Raw genomic sequence first — 24674 nt, 5'->3', positions numbered from 1 at the left:
ACCGAACCAAGTCAGGAGCTGTACTCTAGTGTATCAGCGAGTGCATCACAAGTTCTAGCATTGAGAGTCGCAAGAGTTTGTAGAGATCCGAGAATGTCTGAGCAGAGTTGGGAGCTGTACTCTGGTACTTTGCTGTGAAGCTGTCTTCACCGTTATACCCCGATAGCCTGAAACTGTATTGTTGATTGTTTCAGCCAACGGCTTCATATAAGAGGTAGACTACTCATTCCACAGGGAATTCGTCTGCTAGCCAAACCCAACATATACAGTCAAAAGTTGTTAATCCAGACTCGTCGGGACTTCAGCGATTCCGGATTATCGATTTTTCCGGATTTAGATAGATCATCAGTTTAAATCTGGTAAGATGGCATGCAGAAATTATGAAATTAAAAATATCAAACCGTAATTTATGAAATAAAGAACAATTATGATCTAATGGGTATCAAAATTTACAAAAAAAAAAAAAAAAAAAAAAAAAAAAAACCCTAGTATTTATTTGTTTACTTAATTAAACATTTCTTTCAATGTAAGTTGTTTAAGTTGCTTCGTTTTATGTTATAATACTTTCTCTTTAATTCTATAAACAGGCATAATTTCTTGTTCAGTTACACAGTTCCGCTGTTCAAGTCCTATAATTGCTGTGTCGAGAATACCGACTAATTTGTCAATCGAAATTTTCTCGTTTTCAATAACCTCTGTGTCACTTTCTTCACTATCGGAAGCAAATTATAATGACGAGGAATTTGATTTAAATCATATCAAAGACAGAGTACATCGAGATGAAATACTACATTTAGTGAGGCATTATAAGCCAAATAAAATAAAAACATCTGCCCTGAAGATAAGGATAGTGCTGACAGATCAACTTCCAATTCATTGCGCACCGCGGCGTTTCCCCCCCCCCTGCCGCAGAGCAGCGTGAAATTGATAAACAGATTTCGGAATGGTTATAGAAACAAAGGATATGCTTTTATCCATTTTTTTGCAGCAATTCCATTTTTTGTTTAATGGACTTCGAAACATACTTTCGCTTTGTAGATCCTTTACATATTAGTAAATATATATCGGAAATTCTATTTGACATAATCGAAAGTTCAAGCTTACTTTTATAAAATTGCTCCAACAATCTGCAAAAAATAATAAGCCGGATCCAATTCGAAGATTAATGAGCAAACGCAATCTGCAACATTAACTGAATTAGATAATTTTCGCTTAGCTTATACCGTCCGTTATACATTAAACGCGCATGCGTCGCAGCTTTGATGCCCGGGTTATAGATCATTCCGGATTGTGGGTGTCCGAATTAACGACTTTTGACTGTACCATGTGATTTATCGTCTTGCCACTCTTGGGGAGTGATAGCTTAGGCTGTTCATCGCCGGTTTGGTGCACTTTTGATATGGCAGGAAGTATTTTTTATTTCTGTCTGCTGGCAGTTGGCAGATCTCGAATTAGATTATTCGATTTTTTACAATTATTTTTAGACATAACTTAATGTATTTTCCCCAGAATATTTTATCTATATTTTTAATAATTGCTTTAAATTATTTGCATTGTTGTTTAAGATGTTTAGGTTAAATAATTTTAGGAAGAAAATCTAAAATAAATAATAAAAAATTGAGATGGAAACTTTATTTTTTGAATAACATGTAAAAATTAAAATGTAAAAATTAATTGCATTACTGTTATAATATTCAAGGGGGTAAAAAATCTCATTTATTTTTAATGCATTGCATCCTAAAGAGAAAAAGAAAATCACATTATAATATGTGTACTTATGCAATTGATGAAATATATACTTACAGACTGTTGACTTTCAGCTGGAACCATAAACTAATATTGTCCAAACTTATAATATAGTTTATGGTACAAAAAAGATAAATTATACTGAAATCCTATTATAGAAAAATATTTTCTTTCTTATATTTAAGTAAACATAATTTTACTCAATTTAAAGTCAGAAATAGTTTTCGGAAGAATTTCATTTACTTCTGACCTTTCAGTGTTACCAATAGTACTTGCACTCTGGAAATGTATGATAGTAAAGAATTTTTTATTTTTGAAAAGATCTTTCACTGATTGTAAATGCCCATTTTATTCAGTTACTTGCATATTAAATTGCTCATAAACTCAGCAATGTCCAGAAAATAATTTCATGCAAACTTCAAAGCTACTGCCTTAACTGTATGCTGCTATGCATTAAATTTAGTAAGATTTCATATTTTGCAGATCAGCTGTAAAATGTACATTTCCGAAATAAAATTTTCTTTTTGAATTATAAATTCAAACATGACAATACATATTCTATTTTATTCCTGTATCCCAATTAAATAAACACATGAAAATATGCATTTAAATATAGTATTTACTCTGAAGTAAGTGGATTAATTACAAATAATGACTCAAGAAATGGTGATAAGTAAAATAAAAATATACTACTTAGTATGAACACCAATCTTTTAAACACGAGCAGGACGCACATTTTGAACAAAAAGCTTTCGTTGTTCCCCAGCTGCAAAGGAGCCAACTTCCATCTGATGAAGAAATAAAGCTTTTTGTTTGGAAAGCATGTCCTGCTCATGTTTAAAAGTTTGGTGTTCATACACAGTAGTATATTTTTATTTTAAGTGGTTTAATGCCTTTTTTTATTTATTTAAATTATTTTTCCTAAAGTATATCAGGAGCAAGTACCAAAAATCACCCACTCAAAATATTAGTCAAGTATATTCTGAATTTCCTATTTTTTTGATTTTTGAATAAGTAATGAGTTTTTTAAAACAAAAACATACAAGTTGGCAAAATATAGAAACTAGGTATTATTATATACTACATGAATAACTTTATGAAATGCAATACCTTATATATGGTTCTGATATGGGAAATATGACTTTTTTTTAGATGGTATAAATTAAAAAAAAAATAGCTTGTGAAACCATGGAAATCTTTATAGATATATAAAGAATGTGATATTTATTGTTAAAAAATGAATATATAAAACAGTGTAAATAAAATACAAATTAAATAAAACTGACTGTTTCACAGAAAAGAAAGAATTAAGCTTTTATGAATAGAAAGTGAAAACTAGTAAAGGTATAATGATTAGAGCCTCACTCAAACCTGCGAAAGTTCCTTCAGATGTCGTTTTGATAGTTTTCTTTGACAAATTCTCTCTCTATATATATATATTGTTTGTATGCAACCAAAAGTTAAGGCCTGTTTTCAAGGATTTTTTTTTTTTTTTTTTTTAAATTTAACTCCTACTAAAAATCTTGATACACACTTAATCCTGAATATAAATTAAAGAAAATTCTATAGTTATGATATATTTATGTTGCTGAAAATAATTTTAAAGGAAAAGGTTTTAAAAAATCTTAAACAGATATTATTATGAACGCAAAAACTCTGTAATCAAATATTGATGTGATTAAATTATAAATAGGTGGCGCTTTAAAGTATAAGCAATCTGTTGACATTACAAGTTAATACCATTTTATTCCTTATACTTATAATGTTTGGTAAGTTTGAATTCACTGCCACTTTATTCCTGCTTTACCAGATTCTCATGCATTAGCTTAAATTAAAAAAAAAAAAAAAAAAAGGATTGATTCATGCATTATTAGCTAAGATACACTAGTATACAAATTTTCAGCTCATTTATAGATTTGGAATTAGCAAAAAGTAAATTATAAAATGTAATCCAAACATATTTTAAATTATAATCCTTTAGATATAGTGTGAGTTATATAAAAGAGTTTCAAAGGTGCTAGTAAAATGCTGAATAAATCTGATTCTCCCTTTTTTTCAATTAACAGAATATTGTCTCTTAAAAAGTGTAATTTTTGTGTTAACACTACGTACTTTTTTGTTCTGAAGTTTTTCTGTTTCAACTTTACCTGCGTAGTACAGTCGTATTTTCAGGTATTCAAACAGCATGGCTTTTATCAAAGAACTTCTATCGTTATCTAAAGGATCATGATTTAAAATATGTTCATGCATGCCTAAAAATATATTTGGAGAGTTTTCTATTACACATTTAACACTATCTGAAATTAATGAAGCCATAATGTTTTTTTGTTTAAGTTTTTCAGAAGCTTGGGTGGTTCGAAAAGATTCCTCAGCTGCTCCACATATCTTCAGAACACTAGCAGATGGAACTGTTAATCCTCCCCTATTTTTTCTAACTAATAATTTACTTTGTGTATAATCAACTGTTAAACCAGCATCAGTTAGAGAATATATACAAGTGTCACATTTTAATGCATTTTTCAATTTTTTAACAACACTACCAGCAGTGTATGCAACAACATCACTAACAAAGTCTGAGAATTGTTTACAGCTTGTTAATGCAAAAGAATGATCTTCAGTAACACAATTCTCAGAAAATCAAAATCACCTTTACAGCTTGTTAATGTAAAAGAATGATATTCAGTAACACAATTTTTAGAAAATCAAAATCACCTTTAAAGGTATCTGCGGAGTTAAAATTAATTGACTTCAAATATATATTGGTGGAATTGCTTGCATTTAAAATATTTGTATTGTCTAAAATGATGCGTTACCTGAAGTCATTATATGATGGTGCAACAGTAAGCGAACATATGCTGCTTTAAATAGTTTTGCAGTAGGGTTGTTGTGACCACCTTTTATGCGTATAGCACTAAAAAATAACTTGAGGTGATCCAGTGATAATTTGTATGTGAGGAAAAAGTTTAATGGGTGAGGTGAAATTTCATACAGCTCAATATATAGCGATTTAATACTATTGATGCAAACTAAAAATCCTGTTTTCCTGATGTTTTGCAATATGTATTCTCCATTTTTACTCATTCTTAAGTTTTTTATGTATTCTTGTGCTGTATTTAAGAAATTTAATATAATATCTTTATTTTGGGGCTTAATTGGAGATTTTAAATCTGCCTGAAGTAGAAATGGAAGAGCATGAAAATGTGACTGTTAAGTTGGTTGAAACTAATAGTGAAGTTACCAAATTATAGGCAGCAAGTGTTGAACCATCTGAAAGTGCATGTGATGATGAGATGGAAAAGCCAATGTACAGCTTAAGCAGTGTGCTCCAGTATTGCAAGAAAATTCACCCACTTCACAAACTGCGTGCCTTCTAATACAAGTTGTACAAACACAAACTTGATTCTAAACCTGGATACTTCTGTTTGTAAAGGATCAGATTCTATTCATGTCCCTGGTGCAAACATCAGAACTGGCTTTCAGGAAATCGGGGGGAAAAAAGCATGAACCAATTGCTAAAAACACTGAGGTGAACTGTATGCATGCTGTGAATGAACTGCAGAATGGTGAACAAGCTGTTTCAGATCTTGTGGATGAAAAATCTGAAAGGGCTGAATCGTCGTACTGTGATATACAAAACAGAAACACATCTAAGAACTGCAGTGAAAGAGTATTTGACCCGGGTATAACTTAATGAAAAGCCTGAGACTGAAATTCATCCTGAACTTTAATTTGTAGAATTTTAAATTGTTATGTTATTAATTTGTGTATATAACTTGTTTATAGTGCAAATATTTGTTTCTTTAGTTATGTTTGTTATATTATGCTTTGTTTATATCAAATTTGGCTTCTGACCAAGAATTGTAATGCCCGGCACGTGCAGTTTGTGGGAGGGGTCAGTGTTAAAAATGTCCAGCTGTGGTGGGATAGCTCCCCCACAAAGCAGGTTTAGGGTAGCCAGAAAATGGTAAGGGAAGGCTGGGTTGCCATATTTGGTGAGAAATCACCCATTTGGCAACAAGATTGGTGATATGCCATAGATGGATGGAGAACCTTCTTGAACAAATTCTTATCGGTTTGGACCAAAATGTTCTATAAACAGCCCAGCTCTATAAACCCTGCCTGCATGCGGAGTAGCAGTCAGTTTTAGAGTCAGTGAGCAAGTGTCTCATAGTCTAGTGCCGAGTTGGTCGTCGAGCTGCATCGATAGTCTCTTAGTGTACCGCGAGTTAGTGCATCGTCGAGTTTTATCTTGAGTGTGTTCAGCTCCGAGAACGACCGAACCAAGTCAGGATCTGTACTCGAGTGTATCACGAGTTGTAATGTCGAGAGTCACGAGAGTGCGTAGAGTTCTGAGAATGACAGAGCAGAGTCGGGACCTGTACTCTGGTGCTTTGCAGCGAATCTGTCTTCACTGTTATAGCCTGATAACCTGATGGCTTGTTGCTGATTGTTTCGCCGTGTTTATAGTAGTTCTTCGATGACTGTAAACATGAATTTGGAGCTGTCTTGAGTAATACTGGTTAATAAATTGCATTTTGATACTTTATCAAATGTCGTCGTTATTAAGTCCAAATCCACAAGCCTGTACATACAGAAAAATGTAACAGTACATTACTAAATTTATCCACACAAATGCTATGTACTATATTTATTAATTTTATTTTCATGGTACAGTCAAAAGTCGTTAATCCGGACTCGTCGGGACTTCAGCGATTCCGGATTATCGATTTTTCCGGATGATAGATCATCAGTTTAAATCTCGTAAGATGGCATGCAGAAATTCTAAAATTAAAAATATGAAACCGTAATTTATGAAATAAAGAACAATTATGATCTAAAGGGTATCAAAATTTACAAAAAAAAAAAAAAAAAAAAAAAAAAAAAAGCTTAATATTTATTTGTTTACTTTATTAAACATTTCTTTCAATGTAAGTTGTTTAAGTTGCTTCGTTTTATGTTATAATACTTTCTCTTTAATTCTACAAACAGACATAATTTCTTGTTCAGTTACAAAGTTTCGCTGTTCAAGTCCCGTAATTGCTGTGCCGAGAATACCGACTAACTTGTCAATCGAAATTCTTTCGTTTTCACTAACCTCTCTGTCACCTTCATGTCTTTATCCATTTTTTGCAGCAATTCCATTTTTTGTTTGACGGACATCGAAACATACTTTCGTTTTGTAGATCCTTTGGGAGCTCCAGCATTGGAAATTCTATTTGACATAATCGAAAGTTCAAGTTTACTTTTATAAAATTGCTCTTACAGTCTGCAAAAAATAATCAGCCACATCCAATTCAAAGATTAAGGAACAACGCAATCATCAACATTAACTGAAATAGATAATTAGATAATTTTAGCTTATACCGTCCGTTATACATTAAACGCGCACGCGAAAACGTATTCTGCGCTTGCGCACACGCATATGCGCAGTCGTAAAAGTCTTGCGCGCACGCGTAAACGCCTATGCACATGTGTCAACGCGGCGCATGCGTAAACGCCTATGCACATGTGTCAACGCGGCGCATGCGCATGAAGTTTTTAGATTTGAGTTCCGGATTATGGGTGTCCGAATTAACGACTTTTGACTGTATTAAAAAATACTTAGCAAAGTCAAACAAACAGATGCTATTTTTTTTGGGAATTTTTAGTATAAAAATGTAATAAAATTTTAAAAATTAGTTAAAGTTAGCTTAAAAAATATAAAATTTATAATATCCAATTAAATGTTAATGTATTTTATGTCAGAATCATTCTGTAATTTCACGTTCATCATTCTGTAATTTCACATTTATGGAAACAATTTCAAACCACACAGACAGTTGTCTGAAGGCCGTAGCTGGTTGCCTAAGGGCTACAACCCCCCGTGGAGGATCGATATATTGCTATTGTAGCCAACCGGAATCGCAGAGTTACCTCCACACATGTGACATCTATGGTTACAGTGTCCATTGGTAAGGCGATATCAGCAGCTACTGTACGCCGAAGATTACATATGAGTGAACTGTAAGCCCAGTTACCTCGAGTTTGTGTTCCTCTATCCATCCAGTCAAGAGGGGCATGATTGCAGTGGTGCCGGGAACATGTCAATTGGAATGTGTCCGACTGGAGCAATGTCAGGTTTACTGATGAGTCAAGATTTGCTCTGGAGCCAGATGACAAGCGTATAAGGATATGACGTGAACAGCGAACATGTAATCAGTCCTAAAACATCACCGAACATCACGCATTCCGAGGCGGAAGCATTATGATGTGGGCAGGGATTTCATTAGGATACCGCACCGACCTGCACATCCTTAAACGGGGTTCTTTGACGGCTGTCCGGTATCGAGATGAAGTCCTAGAACCCATTGTGAGATTGTACGTTGCAGCAGTTGGCCCTACTTTTGTTTTAATGGACGATAACACATGTCCCCATAGAGCTGACATTGTCGATGACTACTTGGAGAGTGAAGGGATTGCACGTATGGGGTGGCCAGCGTATTTGCCTGACCTTAATCCCGTTGAAAATCTTTGGGATGCTCTTGGCCGTGCTGTATCTTCATGTTTCCCACCTCCAGCTACTCTTATTGAGCTGCAAACTGCTGTACAAGATGAATGCCAATTGTTTAATTCTGCGGTGGTTGACCACCTAATTGAAAGCATGGTCACAAGGTGTAAACTTTGTATACAGATGAAGGGGGATCACATACCCTATTAATGTCCTTTTTTTAAAAATTTTATGCTGTTTAGTTTCATTTTATACATAATTCTGTTTAAGTCTCCAGTATGTCATTATCTGATAGCTTACAAAAATTTAATATTGTTTTCATTTCTGTATATAATTATTGATTTTGTTTTATGCATAAATATATATGCTACTTTTCTGCCGAATTTTGTGTCAATCAAAGCAGTATTTGTTGATTTTTTTGCAATTTACATCTTCGTGCTTAACTTTTGGAAGTGAGTGTAAAATGCTGCTGATCTTCTTTAAAATATGTCTAGCTATTATAAGTGTAAAATATTTAAAGCTGCTTGATAAATTTTACAAAGTGTTTTAATTCTGTTAAAATTAGGTTATGTGTTTAATAATAATGCATCCTACTTACATATCTCGTTTATTCTTAGGATGGTATTACAAAAGAAATGTGTACAAACCCTGACTAATTCCCAATTTAAATCCAAATTTCATGAATTCTTTAAGCTATTTGTCTTCAATTTTTGTTTATGCTTCTCCAGTAATAATGTGTTTGTGCTGTTGGTCAACTTAATTTTGATAACTCAAGGTCATGGCACAAACAAGGAGGCTCAATAACTGGATCTCTGTTTAGTTAATAATGATGCTACCTAATTTTCTGTTATACTCGATTAGTGTTGGAAAAGTCAAAATTACAAAAATGTATTTTACTGTACTTTATATTTTTAGTTTCTGATTTAAGCGATCTGTATTTAATTAAATCTAAAGATTTAATTATATACAGAACTAGTTTGTTGTATCGATGCAAATTTCATAGCTGGAGCTGTTAATTATAAAATTGCAAAGTACTAGAAGTCCTGGTTTAAGACAAAAGTGATTTTTGAAATTTCTTTAACAAAGTTATTATTGAATTTACTAGTAACTGAATTAAATAACCTGATGGTGTTGCAAAAACTTTTGGGAATTTTTTACTGCCATGGCATTATCTTGTCTTTCTAGGTTGGTAACTCACTTATTTTCTTAAGCCTTTAATTTTATATGGTACAGCACATTAAAGATTATTTTTACTAAAGAAAAATTATTCTTGAAAATTAAACACTACCACTATGTGTGATTAAAAAAAATACTCCTGCTTCCACATTACAAATCAGTTGAAAGGTCTGCTGCAAAATTATAGGTAAGCTTTTCCCTCTCTTTTCCCCCCTTCTTTTTAAATTTAAGTTCACTACATTAAAGATTATTTTGGCTTAAATATTTTGTAAATATCAGTTCCACTTGAAATTGTTTTGCAATATAGTACACGTTAGAATATACTTAACCCTGTGCTTTGAATGTGCATGGATTTAATATTTACAGAGGTTTTAATTTATTATTACCTATGTTGTTTTCAAATTTAGTTATTAATTTTATTTTCAAATTTAATTATTATTTGACTCAATTTTTGACTTCATATTTACTGGGGTGAGCAATTGTTTAATATGAATAACTTGAATATTATATAATAAAATATTTATATTTCTGCTGTATTAAGTATTTTTATGTGTGTATTTGTATTAAAAAAAATTCTGCTCGACTTGATTTGTATTTGTTCATTTAAATCAATTTGAAGGTTTTGATGCTTTTTATGTAATTATTTGGATCTTAACAGTTTTTTGGGATTGTAAGAATTTGGGCAAAATGCCAGTCTTATTCCAACTTGTAGGCTGACAAGGACACAAATTGATTTGTAGTTTACTGAAATTTCAAAAATTTTAAAAAATAGTGTCATTACCAGTTCTAAAAAAAAGGTGGTTCTGTTGTAACATTAATCAACTAAAGACAATGTATGAGAGATGAAAGTTCCTTATGCTTATTTTGTGCCATATTTATGATTTATATATATATATATATATATATATATTTTCATTTATGCAATATATTTTTATTTATTTCCTTTATTATGTTGATGATTTACAGTGCTGTATACATTTGTTTTATATATTGAGTATTTTTTCAATGGTTTGTGTCACTTTTTTATAACTCCTTACTCCAGGTTTCGTATGTATAAGTTTTAAATTTTTTATTTAATTTATCAATATTACCTTCAAGTATTGCTGCTTGTAGCACATAATTGAATGTTGATTTATTAACTTATTAATTTGTTATGTATTTGTTTATTATTTCTAATATAAGTGTGCAGGCATGTTAAGACAATTGGTATACTACTCTGTTAAGTAAAGCATCTATAAAATGATTAACTGATTTGGAATTAACATTTCATTATTGCATAAAAGTTGGTAAGCTTATGAATATTTTAAAGTTATGTTTGTTGAACAGATGTTCTAAATTGTAGTTTCTAAGGTAATAATTGAGCATAAAATAAAGTCTCAGTACAGGTTAGAATTTTAAAAGCTTTTAGGATGCATATGAAAGCATTTTAAATATGCAATTAATGTAATTCAGCACCAAACTTGTTTCAAGATAAAACTGTGTATAAGAAAAGGTTATGAAATAAAGCTTTGGAAGAAAGTATAAATGTTATTTCGACCAAATAGTGATAAGTTGTATTGGTAATTCTCATCATTTAGTTTAATATAAACTGGCACACTGAATGCAAAAATTTTCACACTGCGAGGAGATTACATTAAGTGGTTCAAAACTCAAATTGAAAAGAATTTCTTTTGGCTATGCTTGAAAATGTTATAGGTTTGAAAGGGTTAGTGTAAGTTTTTTTTTTTTTTTTTTTTTTTTTTTTTTTGATAAGGCTTTAACTTAAATGTATTTCTTTTTACAGGAAAAGTTAACAAGTATGCAGGGGGAAATCCATATTGTCCTCGTCCAACACCATCATGGCAGAAACCTATTACTTCATTTTTCGCTAAATGTGATGACCAGGAAGAAAATATGCCTCCTGAAGGTAGTGCCTGTGCTAGTGAAACCAGCCAGCTGTCTACAGAGGAGAATCAAATGATTGCTGTGGATGACCAGCAGCCCAGTTGTTCTGGGTAATTTGTCTTTTAGTCATTTTTTTTCCCAATGTGATTTGCAGGCTTTTGACTTAAATTTTATAGAATTTAATTTTTCAAATTCACGCATGTACCCATAGTTGTAATGCAAGCTTGCCAGTAAAATTAGTCATCTAGCATGTTTAAGGTGGTTAAAATTGTATAGGAAGCAGATATTACTGAGGGCCAAGAAGGGGGTGACTGCATGTGGATTCATCAGAAGTAATCCTATGAAGGAAAAATCAGAATTTGTAGGTGTATCAGTGCACACAGTCAGTCATATGGAATCTAAAAGCAATGGGGGGGACTATTATCTACAGGATATTATCCTCTTTGGATTAGTAGCTGAAAGATAAAGCTGATGGATCACGTTTTGTTATAGTGATTCACAGCTTGTGGCATAATTCTAGCTACAGCCCCTAAAATAAAATTCATGTCATTGAGCTTCATTTTCGTGCATGCCACTTGAAATTCACATAAGGAATGACAGTTTATGCCCGTTGAATGCTTTTTTATCTTCAGCTTAATGCCGCCTGGTAGCACCTCAACATACTATTTTGGCACAAACATTCTATTACAAAATCTACTTGTTTTGGTCTCCTCTTTCTGCCTTTACATTTTTACCAAATATTTTCTGAGCACCCTGTATAGTATGAAGTCGGTATACGTAGGTCTTATTCTTAGAATAGCCTATTAAAAAAATTGCATGCTGATAAATCAGGTAAGCATAGAGGAGCCATTCAGTATCTCCAAAATGAGAGATGACATATTTTTGAAATATTTCTTCGATGATAGCTATTGAATTTTGGACCATGCAGGTGGTAGCGCCACACGTCCTGTTGCAACTACACCAGATTTGTGTTTACACACTGCTGACGAAGTTTTCATTTAGAAATTCTTGCAACAGCACCACTTATCTTATATGATTGTGATAGAACGACTATTAGCATTTTTAAAGTAGAGACCAGTCACTCCAAATGCATTGACTCACAACACTGTATGTGTGCAGTGGCTTCTAATGCAACATGCATGGGAACTCTACTGCCCAGTACTTGACATTCTGTTTGTTGATTTATCCATGTAAATAAAAATGAGTTTCTTTGGACGTTATCAGGTGATCCAGGATTCCCCCCCCCCCAATCCTTTGAAACAGTTTCTTGCAAAATTCACTCCGCTGATTTGAAATGATAGGCAAAGAATCATTGCACTATTTGAATTTTAAAGGGATGGAACCTCATGCCAGGTGTATTAAACGAATCTAGGGATTAAGTGTAAGACAACTGAAGGGCAATGAGCAGTACAATGAGGGCTGTGCTCTGTCATTTTGCATACTTTACCTGATGTTCATGTAGTTCAATGGTGATCAACAGGCTTCTGTTGACTGAATGCACTAGACCTGAATTATGGGATCAAATTCAAATCTATTAGTCATGGCAAAACCTTTTCATTCCATTCAAAATATCATCGAAAAACTTGCTGTATTACAGTAGTGGAATTATTCTTCTTGAATATTTTTACATCTAAAGCTTGATGCTTCTTTAAATCAGCTAGCTCAGTGTTTCCCAACGTAGGGTCCATGCCCCACAGGGGGGCAATTTGAATGTCCCTTGTCCCCTTAACTTTTCGAGTTTAAGAGGACAAGGTACGTTCAATTCTTCAAGAGTGAAAATTTTATTTTTTATTCCCCAAAATAAAGAATAATGTAAGTGATGTATACGTAAAAGTTTTTAAATTGTGGTGCATTTTAAATATTTTATGAAGAATTTTCACTGTAGGCATGGACATTTAAATGCTTTTAAAGAGCATTTAAATAGCTGGCACGTTATGCTTTCCAGACATTTTTTACGCATGTCAGGCAACGACTTCATTTTATTTTTTACTGTAGGAACGGGACCAGCTATATTTTTCTTCCCTTGAATGGCAACAATGGCCGTTTCCATCTTCATATTTAGTTGAATGCAGATGTAGTGCCATAAATGATCTGTTGCTAAAAAAAGAAATTGGTTGGCTGTAATAAAAACGGGGAGACTTGAGACTGAAGTTAACTAAATTACAACCTGACATATAATCTCTTTGCAGCGCAATCAAGCGCAAGGATCTCACTAAATTAAAATAATAAATAATTACTAAAATAACACAGGAAAAACTTTTATTAAAATTATTTTATACTTGAATTTCAGTTCTCCTTTATATGTTTTGAATGTTTACTTACTGTGTTTGCTCACAAAACTTCCGAGTGATTTCTTCTTAAAAGCTATCATTGAAGTTTCTTTCATGGACACTTTTTGAACATTAAAAATTATGTATATGCCAGGGAGAGCATATGAATTTTAGAGAGAATTTAGTGGGGCATAGCTCAAAAAAGGCTGGGAAACACTGATCTAGCTGGTTCTGTCTCTGTATTATTATGCATCATCAGGCATGTTTGTGTTCTAGGTGACCACTTTTCTGTCCAGTGAATTTACTTAAAAAATTCTTAGTATTTTTTTATGTAAAAAAATAATTATAATAAATAAAAATTTTTATGTAAAAAAATAAACTGATTTTTTCCACATTAATGATACAAAATTGTAATTAAATATGACAAAAAATCAATTTAAATCTCCTCTTCACTCATGCAAATGAATTAATCTACATCAGTGTGACTGCTTTGCCAAATCAACAAGTATTTTGCAATTTAGAGTGCAGTATTTTAAGGATGTATACCAGTTGCACTGTCCTGGATAATTTCTTTTTGCTGTGGGAAATCTGAATAAAGTCAATGACCTTTAGTATTTTATGTTATTTTCAATCTTCTGTGCTGAAATTATCGATCATTTCAAGATTGTATATACCAATCTAAGTATCATGTTTCTTAAGAAATTTAAGCAGAATTAAATGTATTATAATATGTTCTGCTGTAACTGTTTTCTGTGGCTAAAATGATTTCTGTGTTCTTTCACTGTTATTTCTGTGACTTTACTCTTTTCAGGCGTGCTTGAAATTGCAGTTACTCATAATTTCTTAATCTTGATTCTAAAGTATAGAGTAAATGCAAAATTTATTAAAAAATTATCATTATATTGTCAGTTTATCACTAACATTAACAGACTGTTCATTGATATGAACAATTAAAGAAAGAAACTTCATTTTATTGGATGATTATGTATAAAATTTAGCAAAGTTTGAAATTTTTTATATAATCAGGATTTAGAAAGTTCTTGTAAACACCAGAATATGCATGCTGAGTGCATAGCACGGAAAAAGGTGGTAACTGTTGTTTTAAATGTGTTTTTGGTGATAATAAATTTTGATGCTTGTGTGTTTAAATACATCCAGAAGAAAGCATTTATGTGTTTTTGAAAAGTGATTTATGATTGAAAGAATAGAAGGTGACCAAATAAATTAAGTATAATCCAAAATATCAATATGTAAATTGTAGAAACAGTTTAGCAAGATGGAAAGTCTTGTTGCTTAGATCAGTCATGTATGAGCCAGAACCTGTTTGGACAACCATTTTATACTTTTAATAACAAAGAGAAACTTAATGCAAATCAGCATAACAGAAGGGTTGGAAGTTTGTCTTATCTACTGGAATAGAAAATTTATTGAATGTAATAAACTGCAGAAATGAGGCATGCATGCAAGGGCACCAGTTGTTTGTGTTCTGGTCACTTCAGTCACATTTAGACAATGCATTTGAAATGGTGTAGAGATCATTATAATTAGAGTCCTATAGAATGTAATACATTTTTTGATTAAAGTTTGTTCTATATTTTGTGTAAAAGAGAGTCTTAAATTTACTCGGAGAAAGCTGAATGTATAAATACAAGATTTATTCCCTGCAGCATTAAGGAATGATATATATATGTTTGAAAGGGAGAAGAACTAAGGTTTGTTACAGCATGATATTAGATTGCTACACAAACTTATATATGTCAAGGTTATTCCTTAAATGCTCAGAGAATTATGATACAATCCATGATTCATATGTGAAACTTTATAGGATAACGATGAATCGTTAAATGCTAACAAGGAATTCCTTGTAATGAAAACAATGCACGTGAATCTTTATAAAGGATTTGTTAATGATTAATTTCTTCTAATGACAACAATGCGTAGTCTCACTGAGCGATACTTTGAGCATTTGGAAAATATGTGTGATGAAATGCTTTGTTCACTTCTGGGCTTAAACTTCTTTGAGATTGGTTTTTTAGATGCCCAGATTTTTAGAAGAATCCAATCATTTTTAGAAGAATGAAATAATGCTTGTGCTGAAAAAGCAGAGGACCTTGCATCCATAAAATCTTTTCAGACCTCCCACAAGCAGAATGAACAATTATTTCCACTTTTATTTTTAACAAGGGAAATCATACCCCTTATTAAATTTTTGCCTTGAGTCTATATATACTTTTTTTTTTTTTTTTTTTTTTTTTTTGAGTAATGATTTACTGCCTTGTTAAAAAATTAATATCAGAATCATATATTTATTTGAGCTTCTCAAGAGCTCTTAGTTTAGGGAATTTCTTTTGAATACTGGTTTTTATCAGTTATCCTTTAATTTTTTTAGTCATTGTAAATTATTGAATCGGAGACATAGTTATTTTCAACACTTTTAATCAACTCTTCTGCGTTGTTTATTCTTTAGAACCTAGTCCATATTTTATGCCATGTGATCCCTTGCTTCTAGAAAATTGTTTAGTAATCATGATATTTAACATGTAAATATCTCTTGATTGATGCACAATGTTGTTAATTAAAAAATACATGGCTAGTGGAAGTAAATTCAGCACAAATTAAAATTGCAGTGGAAGCACATGTAAGGTGTATTGCTCAGTTGTGTCAGTTTTTTTATACTTCTGCTGTAGTATTTTTTACATTAGCAAATGAGAATGCTCACAAGATCCTGATAATAGTACAACCAGTTTAACGCATTCAACAAACATCATTAGTCTAAAATAATCTGAACTGATTGTGAGGTAAAATTCCAATAATTCTCATACTTTGAAACCAAGGGTTGTGTTGATTATAGTCATGTTATCTTTATATTTTTCTATTCAAATTTTTGCATTAAATTTTTATTTATATATATATATAAATGAGCTAGAATATGTTCATGCAGTTAAATGAAGAATGAAATATTTGTGATTACAAGAGCTTAAAACATAAAAATGGATAAGGGAAACGGCATGCCTTCGTATTACGTGATTCACTTCGATATTAATAAAGTGAAAACGTGGTGGGAGAAATGGAGAAGAATATTTTTGAGGAATTTAAGACCTCTTTTGTAAAAATGAAATTAGAAACTTATATTCTGCTATCAGAGTTACTTTTAAAATCATCTTTATGCTCTTGAAAAAAAAAAAAAAAAAAGTGCAGATGAATAAATACAGTGCTTACAAGTATTCCTTATAATAGAACCTTTTGCAACTGCTGCATTTGGGATACATTACTACAAAAAGGTTCATTTAAACTTCCGAAGTCTGAATGAAATACTTGACAATAATAATAAAAAAAGGTAACTTTATAAGAGAGGCAAATGGTGATACTGAGGTGTCAAAGGCAGCAAATTTGTACTACTGATGTCTTGCAACCATATTATGGGCTCCCATTTGCATTATTTCTTTAAAAATATGGTTACATTTTCTTAAATAAATGAGTTATGTTAAAAAGATAGTAATACAGTAAAAACTTGATCTGTTTGGTGAAGTTTAGGAAATGTTTATACTGGATATGTGAAAAATTCCAGATAGTTGAGTGGATAAAAAGTGCTGTTCATGGAGGAAAGCCAGATGAATGGAAGTAGAAATTTCCAATTAAAAATTATGAAAACCTTATTTGTTAATCAGTTTGAATAATAAGAACCTGCATTTAACATTATATAAAATTTTGGGAAATGCCATTACATTTTCGTAGCCCTTAAACATATGAAAGTAAAACATCTTAAATCATTCCAGCAAAAGTGTGAAAGAACTGATCTCTCTTTATTTAGTTAATCAAGGGATACAAGTTACAGATAAGCATATAAAAACTTAATCAGTTATCATCATTTTTTCATATTATACTGCCATTGTTTATATATTTTCCTATAAAATCGCATATTGTGCCCAATTAATGCATATTTTTGAATTTGCAAGTACTCCATTGCATGCTATTCCGCTTAATATCAGGTTTCAAATATCAACCATTTTCCCAAAATGCAAGGGAAAGTCTGATAAATGCAGTACAAAGTCTGAGATCCAGACATGTCGGGACTTTGGTGATTCCGGATTCGGGATTTTTCCAGATATTAGATCATCAGTTTAAAACTAGTAAAATGGCATCTAGAAATTACAGAATTAAAATCTGAAAACATGTTTTATGAAATAATGAAGCATTTATGATCTAAAGTGTAATAAAATTTACAAAAGAAAACTTTAATATTTGTAAATGCTCGAGGTCACATATTTTTTCCGATTACAAAACATTTACACTTATACGTTCCTGCAGCATTTGGTGATGCTAAAATTGTTAGTCTTGCTTTTTCTGTAGGGGTTTGCCAAGGTATTTTGCAATGCATATTGCCAGAAAAGACCAGTTTCATAAGCGTTGTAAATTTAAAGACATAACTTTTCACTATTAATGAATCCATCTGCAAGTAGTCCACCAGCTGAAGCTTTTTCACCTGAAATTTTTAATTGCCTTATACCATGGTGATTTTTAAATTTGGTTAACCGACCCTTCAAATATGTGCACTCAGTTTTTAAGTTCATTTCTTAGTGATATATTTTAGCTTGAACGATAAGCATTAGACCCGTGAATGGCATGCCCTCGCTGCGAGGCTGTCTGACCCTGTCAGTCATCATTTTGTCATGATCTTCACTTTTAGCATATCGAATAATTTTTCTGTTATTCATTTCGAGTGGGGTGTTGGGATCCACAAAAAATTCAGAAAGTTCCATTTTCTGTATTCTTATGTCATACAGTTGACTCCAGTGCCATACTCCCGCATAATTTTGAGACAAATATATCTTTATCCATTTTTTGCAACAATTTCACTTTTTGTTCAATGGACATCAAAATATGCTTTTGCATTATAGATCTTCTTACAGCTTCAGAATTAGAAACTATTCAACATAATTGAACGTTGAAACTTTAATTTTCATAAAACTGCTATAATAAAAACAGCCTGCAAAAAATAAGGTGGGTCAAATCGGAAAGTCAAGGAATAGTGCAGCTTGCCATATTGACTGAAATTCACTGAGTAAAGTATAATTTTAACCTAGATTAACAGTGGTCGCTATACATTATTGGCTATGTATTATGAGATTGGCGATGAAAGACAAGTTGCTCCGTTAAATTTTGTCTTGCTTGTGTCATGCATTGATACAATTAAGCCTGAATTGTATTAGTTATTTATTATACTTTTGCCTATTTCTTCCACATGCTTATATAAATCCTGAGCAAATTAATTCATACATATACTTAAGGCTTATCGAAGGCTGCCGCTAGATATCTTGCAGCTTGATGCAGTCTCTGCAGGTCCTAAATTCTGCTACCAAGCAACTTCCTCAGTTCTAAATTTTTGCCACCCCAAAATTTTGGATCCCAGTGCTTTTCCTAAATTCCAAAAAATATTTCATCCTTTAATTCTGTTGCTTGGTGTTTCTTTAAAACTTCAAAAAATTTCTCTTCCCTAAATTCTGTCGCCCGGTTCGGCCATACGAGCTCTGGCGCCGGTTCTGGTTTTTTATGTGAAAAACAAATCAATTATTTTAAATTCAAATAGCACTAAATGTAATCTTTTAGCCTATGAGTATCAGTAACAAAACCTATTTTTAGCATATGGAAAGAAATGTTTGTTAAATTTTTCCTCATCAACATTTCTTAGCGCATTTAACTTAAATCTGCAATCAATGCCAAGCATAATGTCAACATAAAAGGTTCCTATACTCTTTGTTATTAAATTACTAACACAAAAACATTTTTTGGTATCGCTGCATGAGTCATTATTCAAGTTGTCATGTGTTGATAAGTATGCGGCCATGAAAGCAAAATATAATAAATAATGATTCACCAGGTATGCGTCAGGGAGATAAAATTTTAGTAGGTGTAAAATCAATGATGTTTCTATGTAGAATGTTTCAGTTTGACATGTATGTGAAACAGATACGTAGCTAGGGACCCAAATTATTGATCACACAAATTTATGCTAAATTAATGTTTCGTCAGTAACGAAGTATTTATTTAGTGTCAAAGAATTAATTCTTAATTTAGAAATTAAGAATTGGGACTCTCCACATGTTTTATTATGGGAGGAAAATCAAATGCACATGCGTGAAACATACCAAAAAAGTGTTGGTGGTTTTGAGGATATTCTTTGTTTGAGGTCCGAATCTTGGACTTTGTACTGTAGTAGTTAACTTATATCTTTCATCAAAAAAACTAATCTGGCTTATCAAGAAACCATAGCTTTGAACGAAGGAGAATATGTTATGACTATATCTGATGTCATGCTTATCCATTTTTGGCACCCAATCGCATTGTTTGGCAGAAGTTTTTGTTCGTTCTATAGCATAGTCATATATATGTTATGATGCTTTTACAAGTCTCATTTGCTTAAAACCATTTCCTGGTGGTGTGGAGATGACAAAATTTTCACCATCTAGGAAGGTGCATGGCAACAGAACTTATTACCCGCAGAGACTGCATTGGGCCATAAAATGTCTAGCATGTGCCTTAAGCCTATGTCAATTTATTTAGGACTCAGGTAATCCTTAAGCATCTGCGGGAAATGGGTGCAAAGCAAGACAAAATTTAACAGAACAACATGGCTTTAGTTGCCAATGATACAGTGTATGGTGGCTGCTAAGTAACCTATATTATGAGAGCCATGATTGTGAATATTCTCAAGTATTGAAAAAAAAAAAATTTTTTTTTTCAATTAAATGAACGCCGAATTCTTTAGTACGTTCTTAAAGCCAGAAAATATCATTGCCGATAGTGGAGAAAGTGCCAGAGGTTGTTGAGGGGGGGAAAAAATTTGACTGACAATTTAGTGAGAATTCTTGAAACGTCAATTATACAACTGGAACAATAGAACATTGTTAACTGAACAAGAAATTATCTTTATAGTATTAAAGGGAAGGTATTAGCTCCAAAATGATGCAACATAAACAACTTACATTGAAAGAAATGTTTAATAAAGCAAACAAATAAATAATGACCCTTTTTTAAATAAATGTTAATTCTCTTAAGGTCATAAATGCTTCATTTATTTCACAAACCACTCTTTCATTTTTTAAATTTTATAATTCCTACATATTGTCTTACCAGATTGATGATTTATTATCTGGAAAAATCCCAAATCCAGAATCACCAAAGTTTCAATGAATCCGGATCTTGGACTTTTGTACTATATAGCTGATGTGTGACATCATTTAAAAACTTTCATATGTTACTAGCCTTAGCATGGGTTCAGTAAGCTCAAACTTTTTTTAACAGTTTGCATAGAGTTTTTGTTTTACATTGTGAAATAAAAGTAATTCTGTAGTTTTAATGTCTCACTTACATAAAGTAATGAATTAAATTACATAAATAAGAATTGTTTTATTTCCTTTACAGCTATAGGCCTGAGCCTGGTCCTTCTGGAAGTAAAGATGTTAAGGATTTTAGTAGTGATGATGATGATGATGATTCATAAATTCATCTACTTTTTTCAATGATGATAGCCTTTAATGCATCTTGTATATGTTCATTTGTATATTCTCATTCATATGAAAGAAAGAAGCATTCTGTAAACATGTGTAGCTTGTAGTTTTAAGTAAAGTCTTAAATTTCTTAATGTCTTTTATATATTTTATGAAACAGCTTTAGCTTGTACATCAAATACTTTTAAAATTTGTGTTTTTAATGCAACAGTCTTTACCTTATGCATGTTTAATTTATGGGGTTTAGTATTAAGGTAGTGAGATTATAGATACATACTTCTGTGTATGTAAAAAAAGATCCAGTTATCACCTTCAAATGAGGAGTCTGAGCTGTTTACACATCATTGGAGACACAGTTCTCTCTGTTGCAGTGATGTAAGTCATCAATGTGATCACCTTCACTTGGTCTCTGGTAGTACTGTTAGTTTGGCATCCATGTTTCCATATTGATAATTTTTCATGTGGCATTTTAATTTCTGAAGGAGTGTTTGCAAGTAAGAAAGTTCTGACGCATTCATTTTGTTATCGTTTTGTTCTATGATGAGTTTTTTGGTACTAGCTGTGCACATACTTTCCATATACCCAATTTCTTGCTAAGGACAGGTGAAGGGCTCAAATTCATTGCTGCTGATCATCCTGAATGTTAAGCACTGATCTGACCATTTGAGAAGTCTCTTTTTTCCTCTGTTTTCACCAGTGTCTGTTATTGGAGTATGGCTCACTTTTTGCACTTTTTATCAACGGAGTTAAAAACCGGTATGTTGCAAAAACTTATGCTGTTGTAAAGCATACATTCCATCCCCTAGATGATTATTGAGTATTCCTCTGGTGATATTACAAATTTCATGCAAATATTAAATGCAAAACGATATTAAAAATTTTGTTACTTCATTTCTGTAATAGGTTCCCAGTACATATATGAAATTAATTTTATATTAAGCCGTAGTAACTTTAACAACAAAGAAATTAGCTTCATTTTGTGTGTACATTCATACCTTAAAACATTCTTGAAATATTTTGTGAAGATAGTAGAACAGGAGTTGACAACCTTGTAGCTGTGGTGTGCTAAATCAATCTACTAATATGATTCAGGGTGCTGTACAGTAGAAAATATTTGAAACAATTCCTGCAGCAAAGCATGTAGAGTTGGGGAATAGAGGTCAAGAATACATATGTAGAGTATTATATATTAATTATGCACCATTTTAAGGTACAGTCAAAAGTCTTTAATTCCGGAATGATCTATAATCCGGACGTCAAAGCTACAAACTTTCTGCGCATGCGCATAATACCTTTACGCATGCGTGTTTAATGTATAACGGACGGTATAGGCTAGGCTAAAATTATCTATTTCAGTTAATGTTGCAGATTGCGTTGTTCCTTAATCTTCTAATTGGATCCAGTTTATTGTTTTTTGCAGACTGTTAGAGCAATTTTATAAAAAGTAAACCCGAACTTTTGATTATGTCAAAAAGAGTTTCCGATTCTGCAGCTGCCAAGCATCTACAAAGCGAAAGCATGTTTCGATGTACCGCTTCCGATAGTGAAGAAAGTGACAGAGAGGTTATTGAAAACGAAATAATTTCGATTGACAAATTAGTCGGTATTCTCGACACAGCAATTATAGGACTTGAACAGCGGAACTTTGTAACTGAACAAGACATTACGTCTGTTTATAGAATTAAAGAGAAAGTATTAGCACATAAAACAAAGCAACTTAAACAACTTACATTGAAAGAAATGTTTAATAAAGTAAACAAATAAATATTAAGCTTTATCCATATTTTTCATTTTATAATTTCTGCATGCCATCTTACCAGATTTAAATTGATGATCTATTATCCGGAATCGCTTGATAAGTCCCGACGAGTCCGGATTAAAGACTTTTGACTGTATTTATTAATTAAATAAAATATAACTATTCCATCAGTATAAATAAAATATTTAAATTATACATATATTATGTGTCTTTTAAAAATATTTATTAAAATAAATAACACAATTAAAAGATAATAACAAAACAAGGCACAGATCATTCACTTCAGTATTTACATCAAGAGCAATGCTAAATGCAAGTTTCTTGTAATCCAGAATTCTGTTTTGTTGTTACATTTTCTTCTATTTCAGTTATTCGTCTTTCATTAGTTCATGCAGAAGCCGATATTTCTTGAATTCGTGGTAATATTGTTTGTAGATTTGTCAGTCGCTGGACAATATTTCAGTACTTTTAAAAATGTGTGCTTTAAAATATTAGCCATGTGTGAAAGTTTTGCCTTTGGCAACTACACAATGAGTAATTATGAAACTACATTCGTTGCTTTAGGTTTGTTTTCAATAGTTTGACAAAAAAAAAATTAAGTTGATTTGTATATCCAGAAACAGCTTTTTTTATAATTTCAAATTTCTCATTGGAATTCTGAAATGTGGACTAATATTTAGTTTGAAAATATCTTTGTAAACTTAATGTGTAACATAACACACATACAACACAATTCATTTTATGTACAAATTTATATTCATGTGTCCAAGAGTCTTGAAAACCAGGAACATCAGGCTTTCTTTTTTTTTTTACTGGACAGATTAATTAACTATGCAGGTATGAATTGTCAAAATAATGAAACTAAATACAAATTTTCACAATAAGATAAAGAATGTGTTGTAAAGTTAAAAGTAACCTATAGCTCACAGCGTGCATCGATTAAAATCATACTTGTGCATTGTTGCGACGAACCGAACGAAAAGCGAGAAAATGCATGAAAAGTTAGGCAGAGAAAGATACAGAGCGATATATCTTTATGTGATAATAGAGTGCCACTGAGAGTTTTACTGCATGCCAAATCTGATACACATGCCATAGCTTGCTGATGCCTGTACTAGAGCAGCTGCAACATATAAAGAGGGGAAAAGGCATGATTTAATTGGTCAGTGAAGGCAAATACAGCTTTTGAAGAGCTTAAGACTGCTTCAAGTTCTGGTTTTGAAATTTTTGGATTCGGAAGATGGAGAGTTTTTGTGTTAAATTTCATGCTAATGCTCTTCGGTATACAGCGTTAAACAGGAAAAGGCAAAATCTATGATGTTTTGTCAATACGCTTCCCGATCTGCTACTATAGAAAATCCCTTAGGATGGAAAAGTATCACAGCTGTCTCCCTCAAGGAAGTCCGTCATCAGATGACAAACATAGTCAAGCTGCCATAATACGCTATTTCTCCCTTATTTGGCTTCAAAGCTGTTCTTCGAATAATATTCATGGACAGGCAGAATAGACACGGTTGAAAGTAAAGTTGGAGAAATTGAAGAAAGAGTTTCTGCTGCCGAGCAACAGATCGGACAAAGAGTTTCTGCTGTCGAATAACAGTACACTAGGAGGAAAGGGCACCCAGACCTGGCTAGCTCGTAGCTGCCTTTACACAGTTAAATGCCCCAAGCTGTAGAGGAGATCCGAGGAAACATAACCCAGGGGAACTTAAATGTTTCAGTTTCATACAGTCTGGGTTATAAGCGCACAAGTCAAAGGTGGAGTCCTTTGTAGCAACGAATCCACCACTAAGGGAACAAAGTCATATATAGACATCGACCGTCCTCCAGTGTTTACCAAAAGG

At 32.2% G+C, this 24674-nt stretch overlaps 1 protein-coding gene across 1 annotated transcript in view; it reads left to right on the top strand.

Annotated features, from left to right (window-relative positions):
- Positions 1-21205, top strand: part of LOC118185628 (PCNA-associated factor-like) — a 54284-nt gene extending 33079 nt beyond the window's left edge. Inside the window, exons 3-4 of the mRNA XM_035355520.2 lie at positions 11193-11403; positions 20986-21205. Of these exons, the coding sequence (XP_035211411.1) occupies positions 11193-11403; positions 20986-21064 (290 nt within the window). The 3' untranslated portion in view covers positions 21065-21205. The remainder of the gene's footprint in view (positions 1-11192; positions 11404-20985) is intronic.
- Positions 21206-24674: the final 3469 nt, after the last annotated feature.

This window comes from Stegodyphus dumicola, chromosome X1 (genome assembly GCF_044657685.1).
Source record: "Stegodyphus dumicola isolate Sdum_Otavi_A_Nest chromosome X1, ASM4465768v1".
NCBI lineage: Eukaryota > Metazoa > Arthropoda > Arachnida > Araneae > Eresidae > Stegodyphus > Stegodyphus dumicola.
The sequence above is the reverse complement of the archived record's forward strand: the minus strand, read 5'-3'. Positions and strand labels throughout refer to the sequence as shown.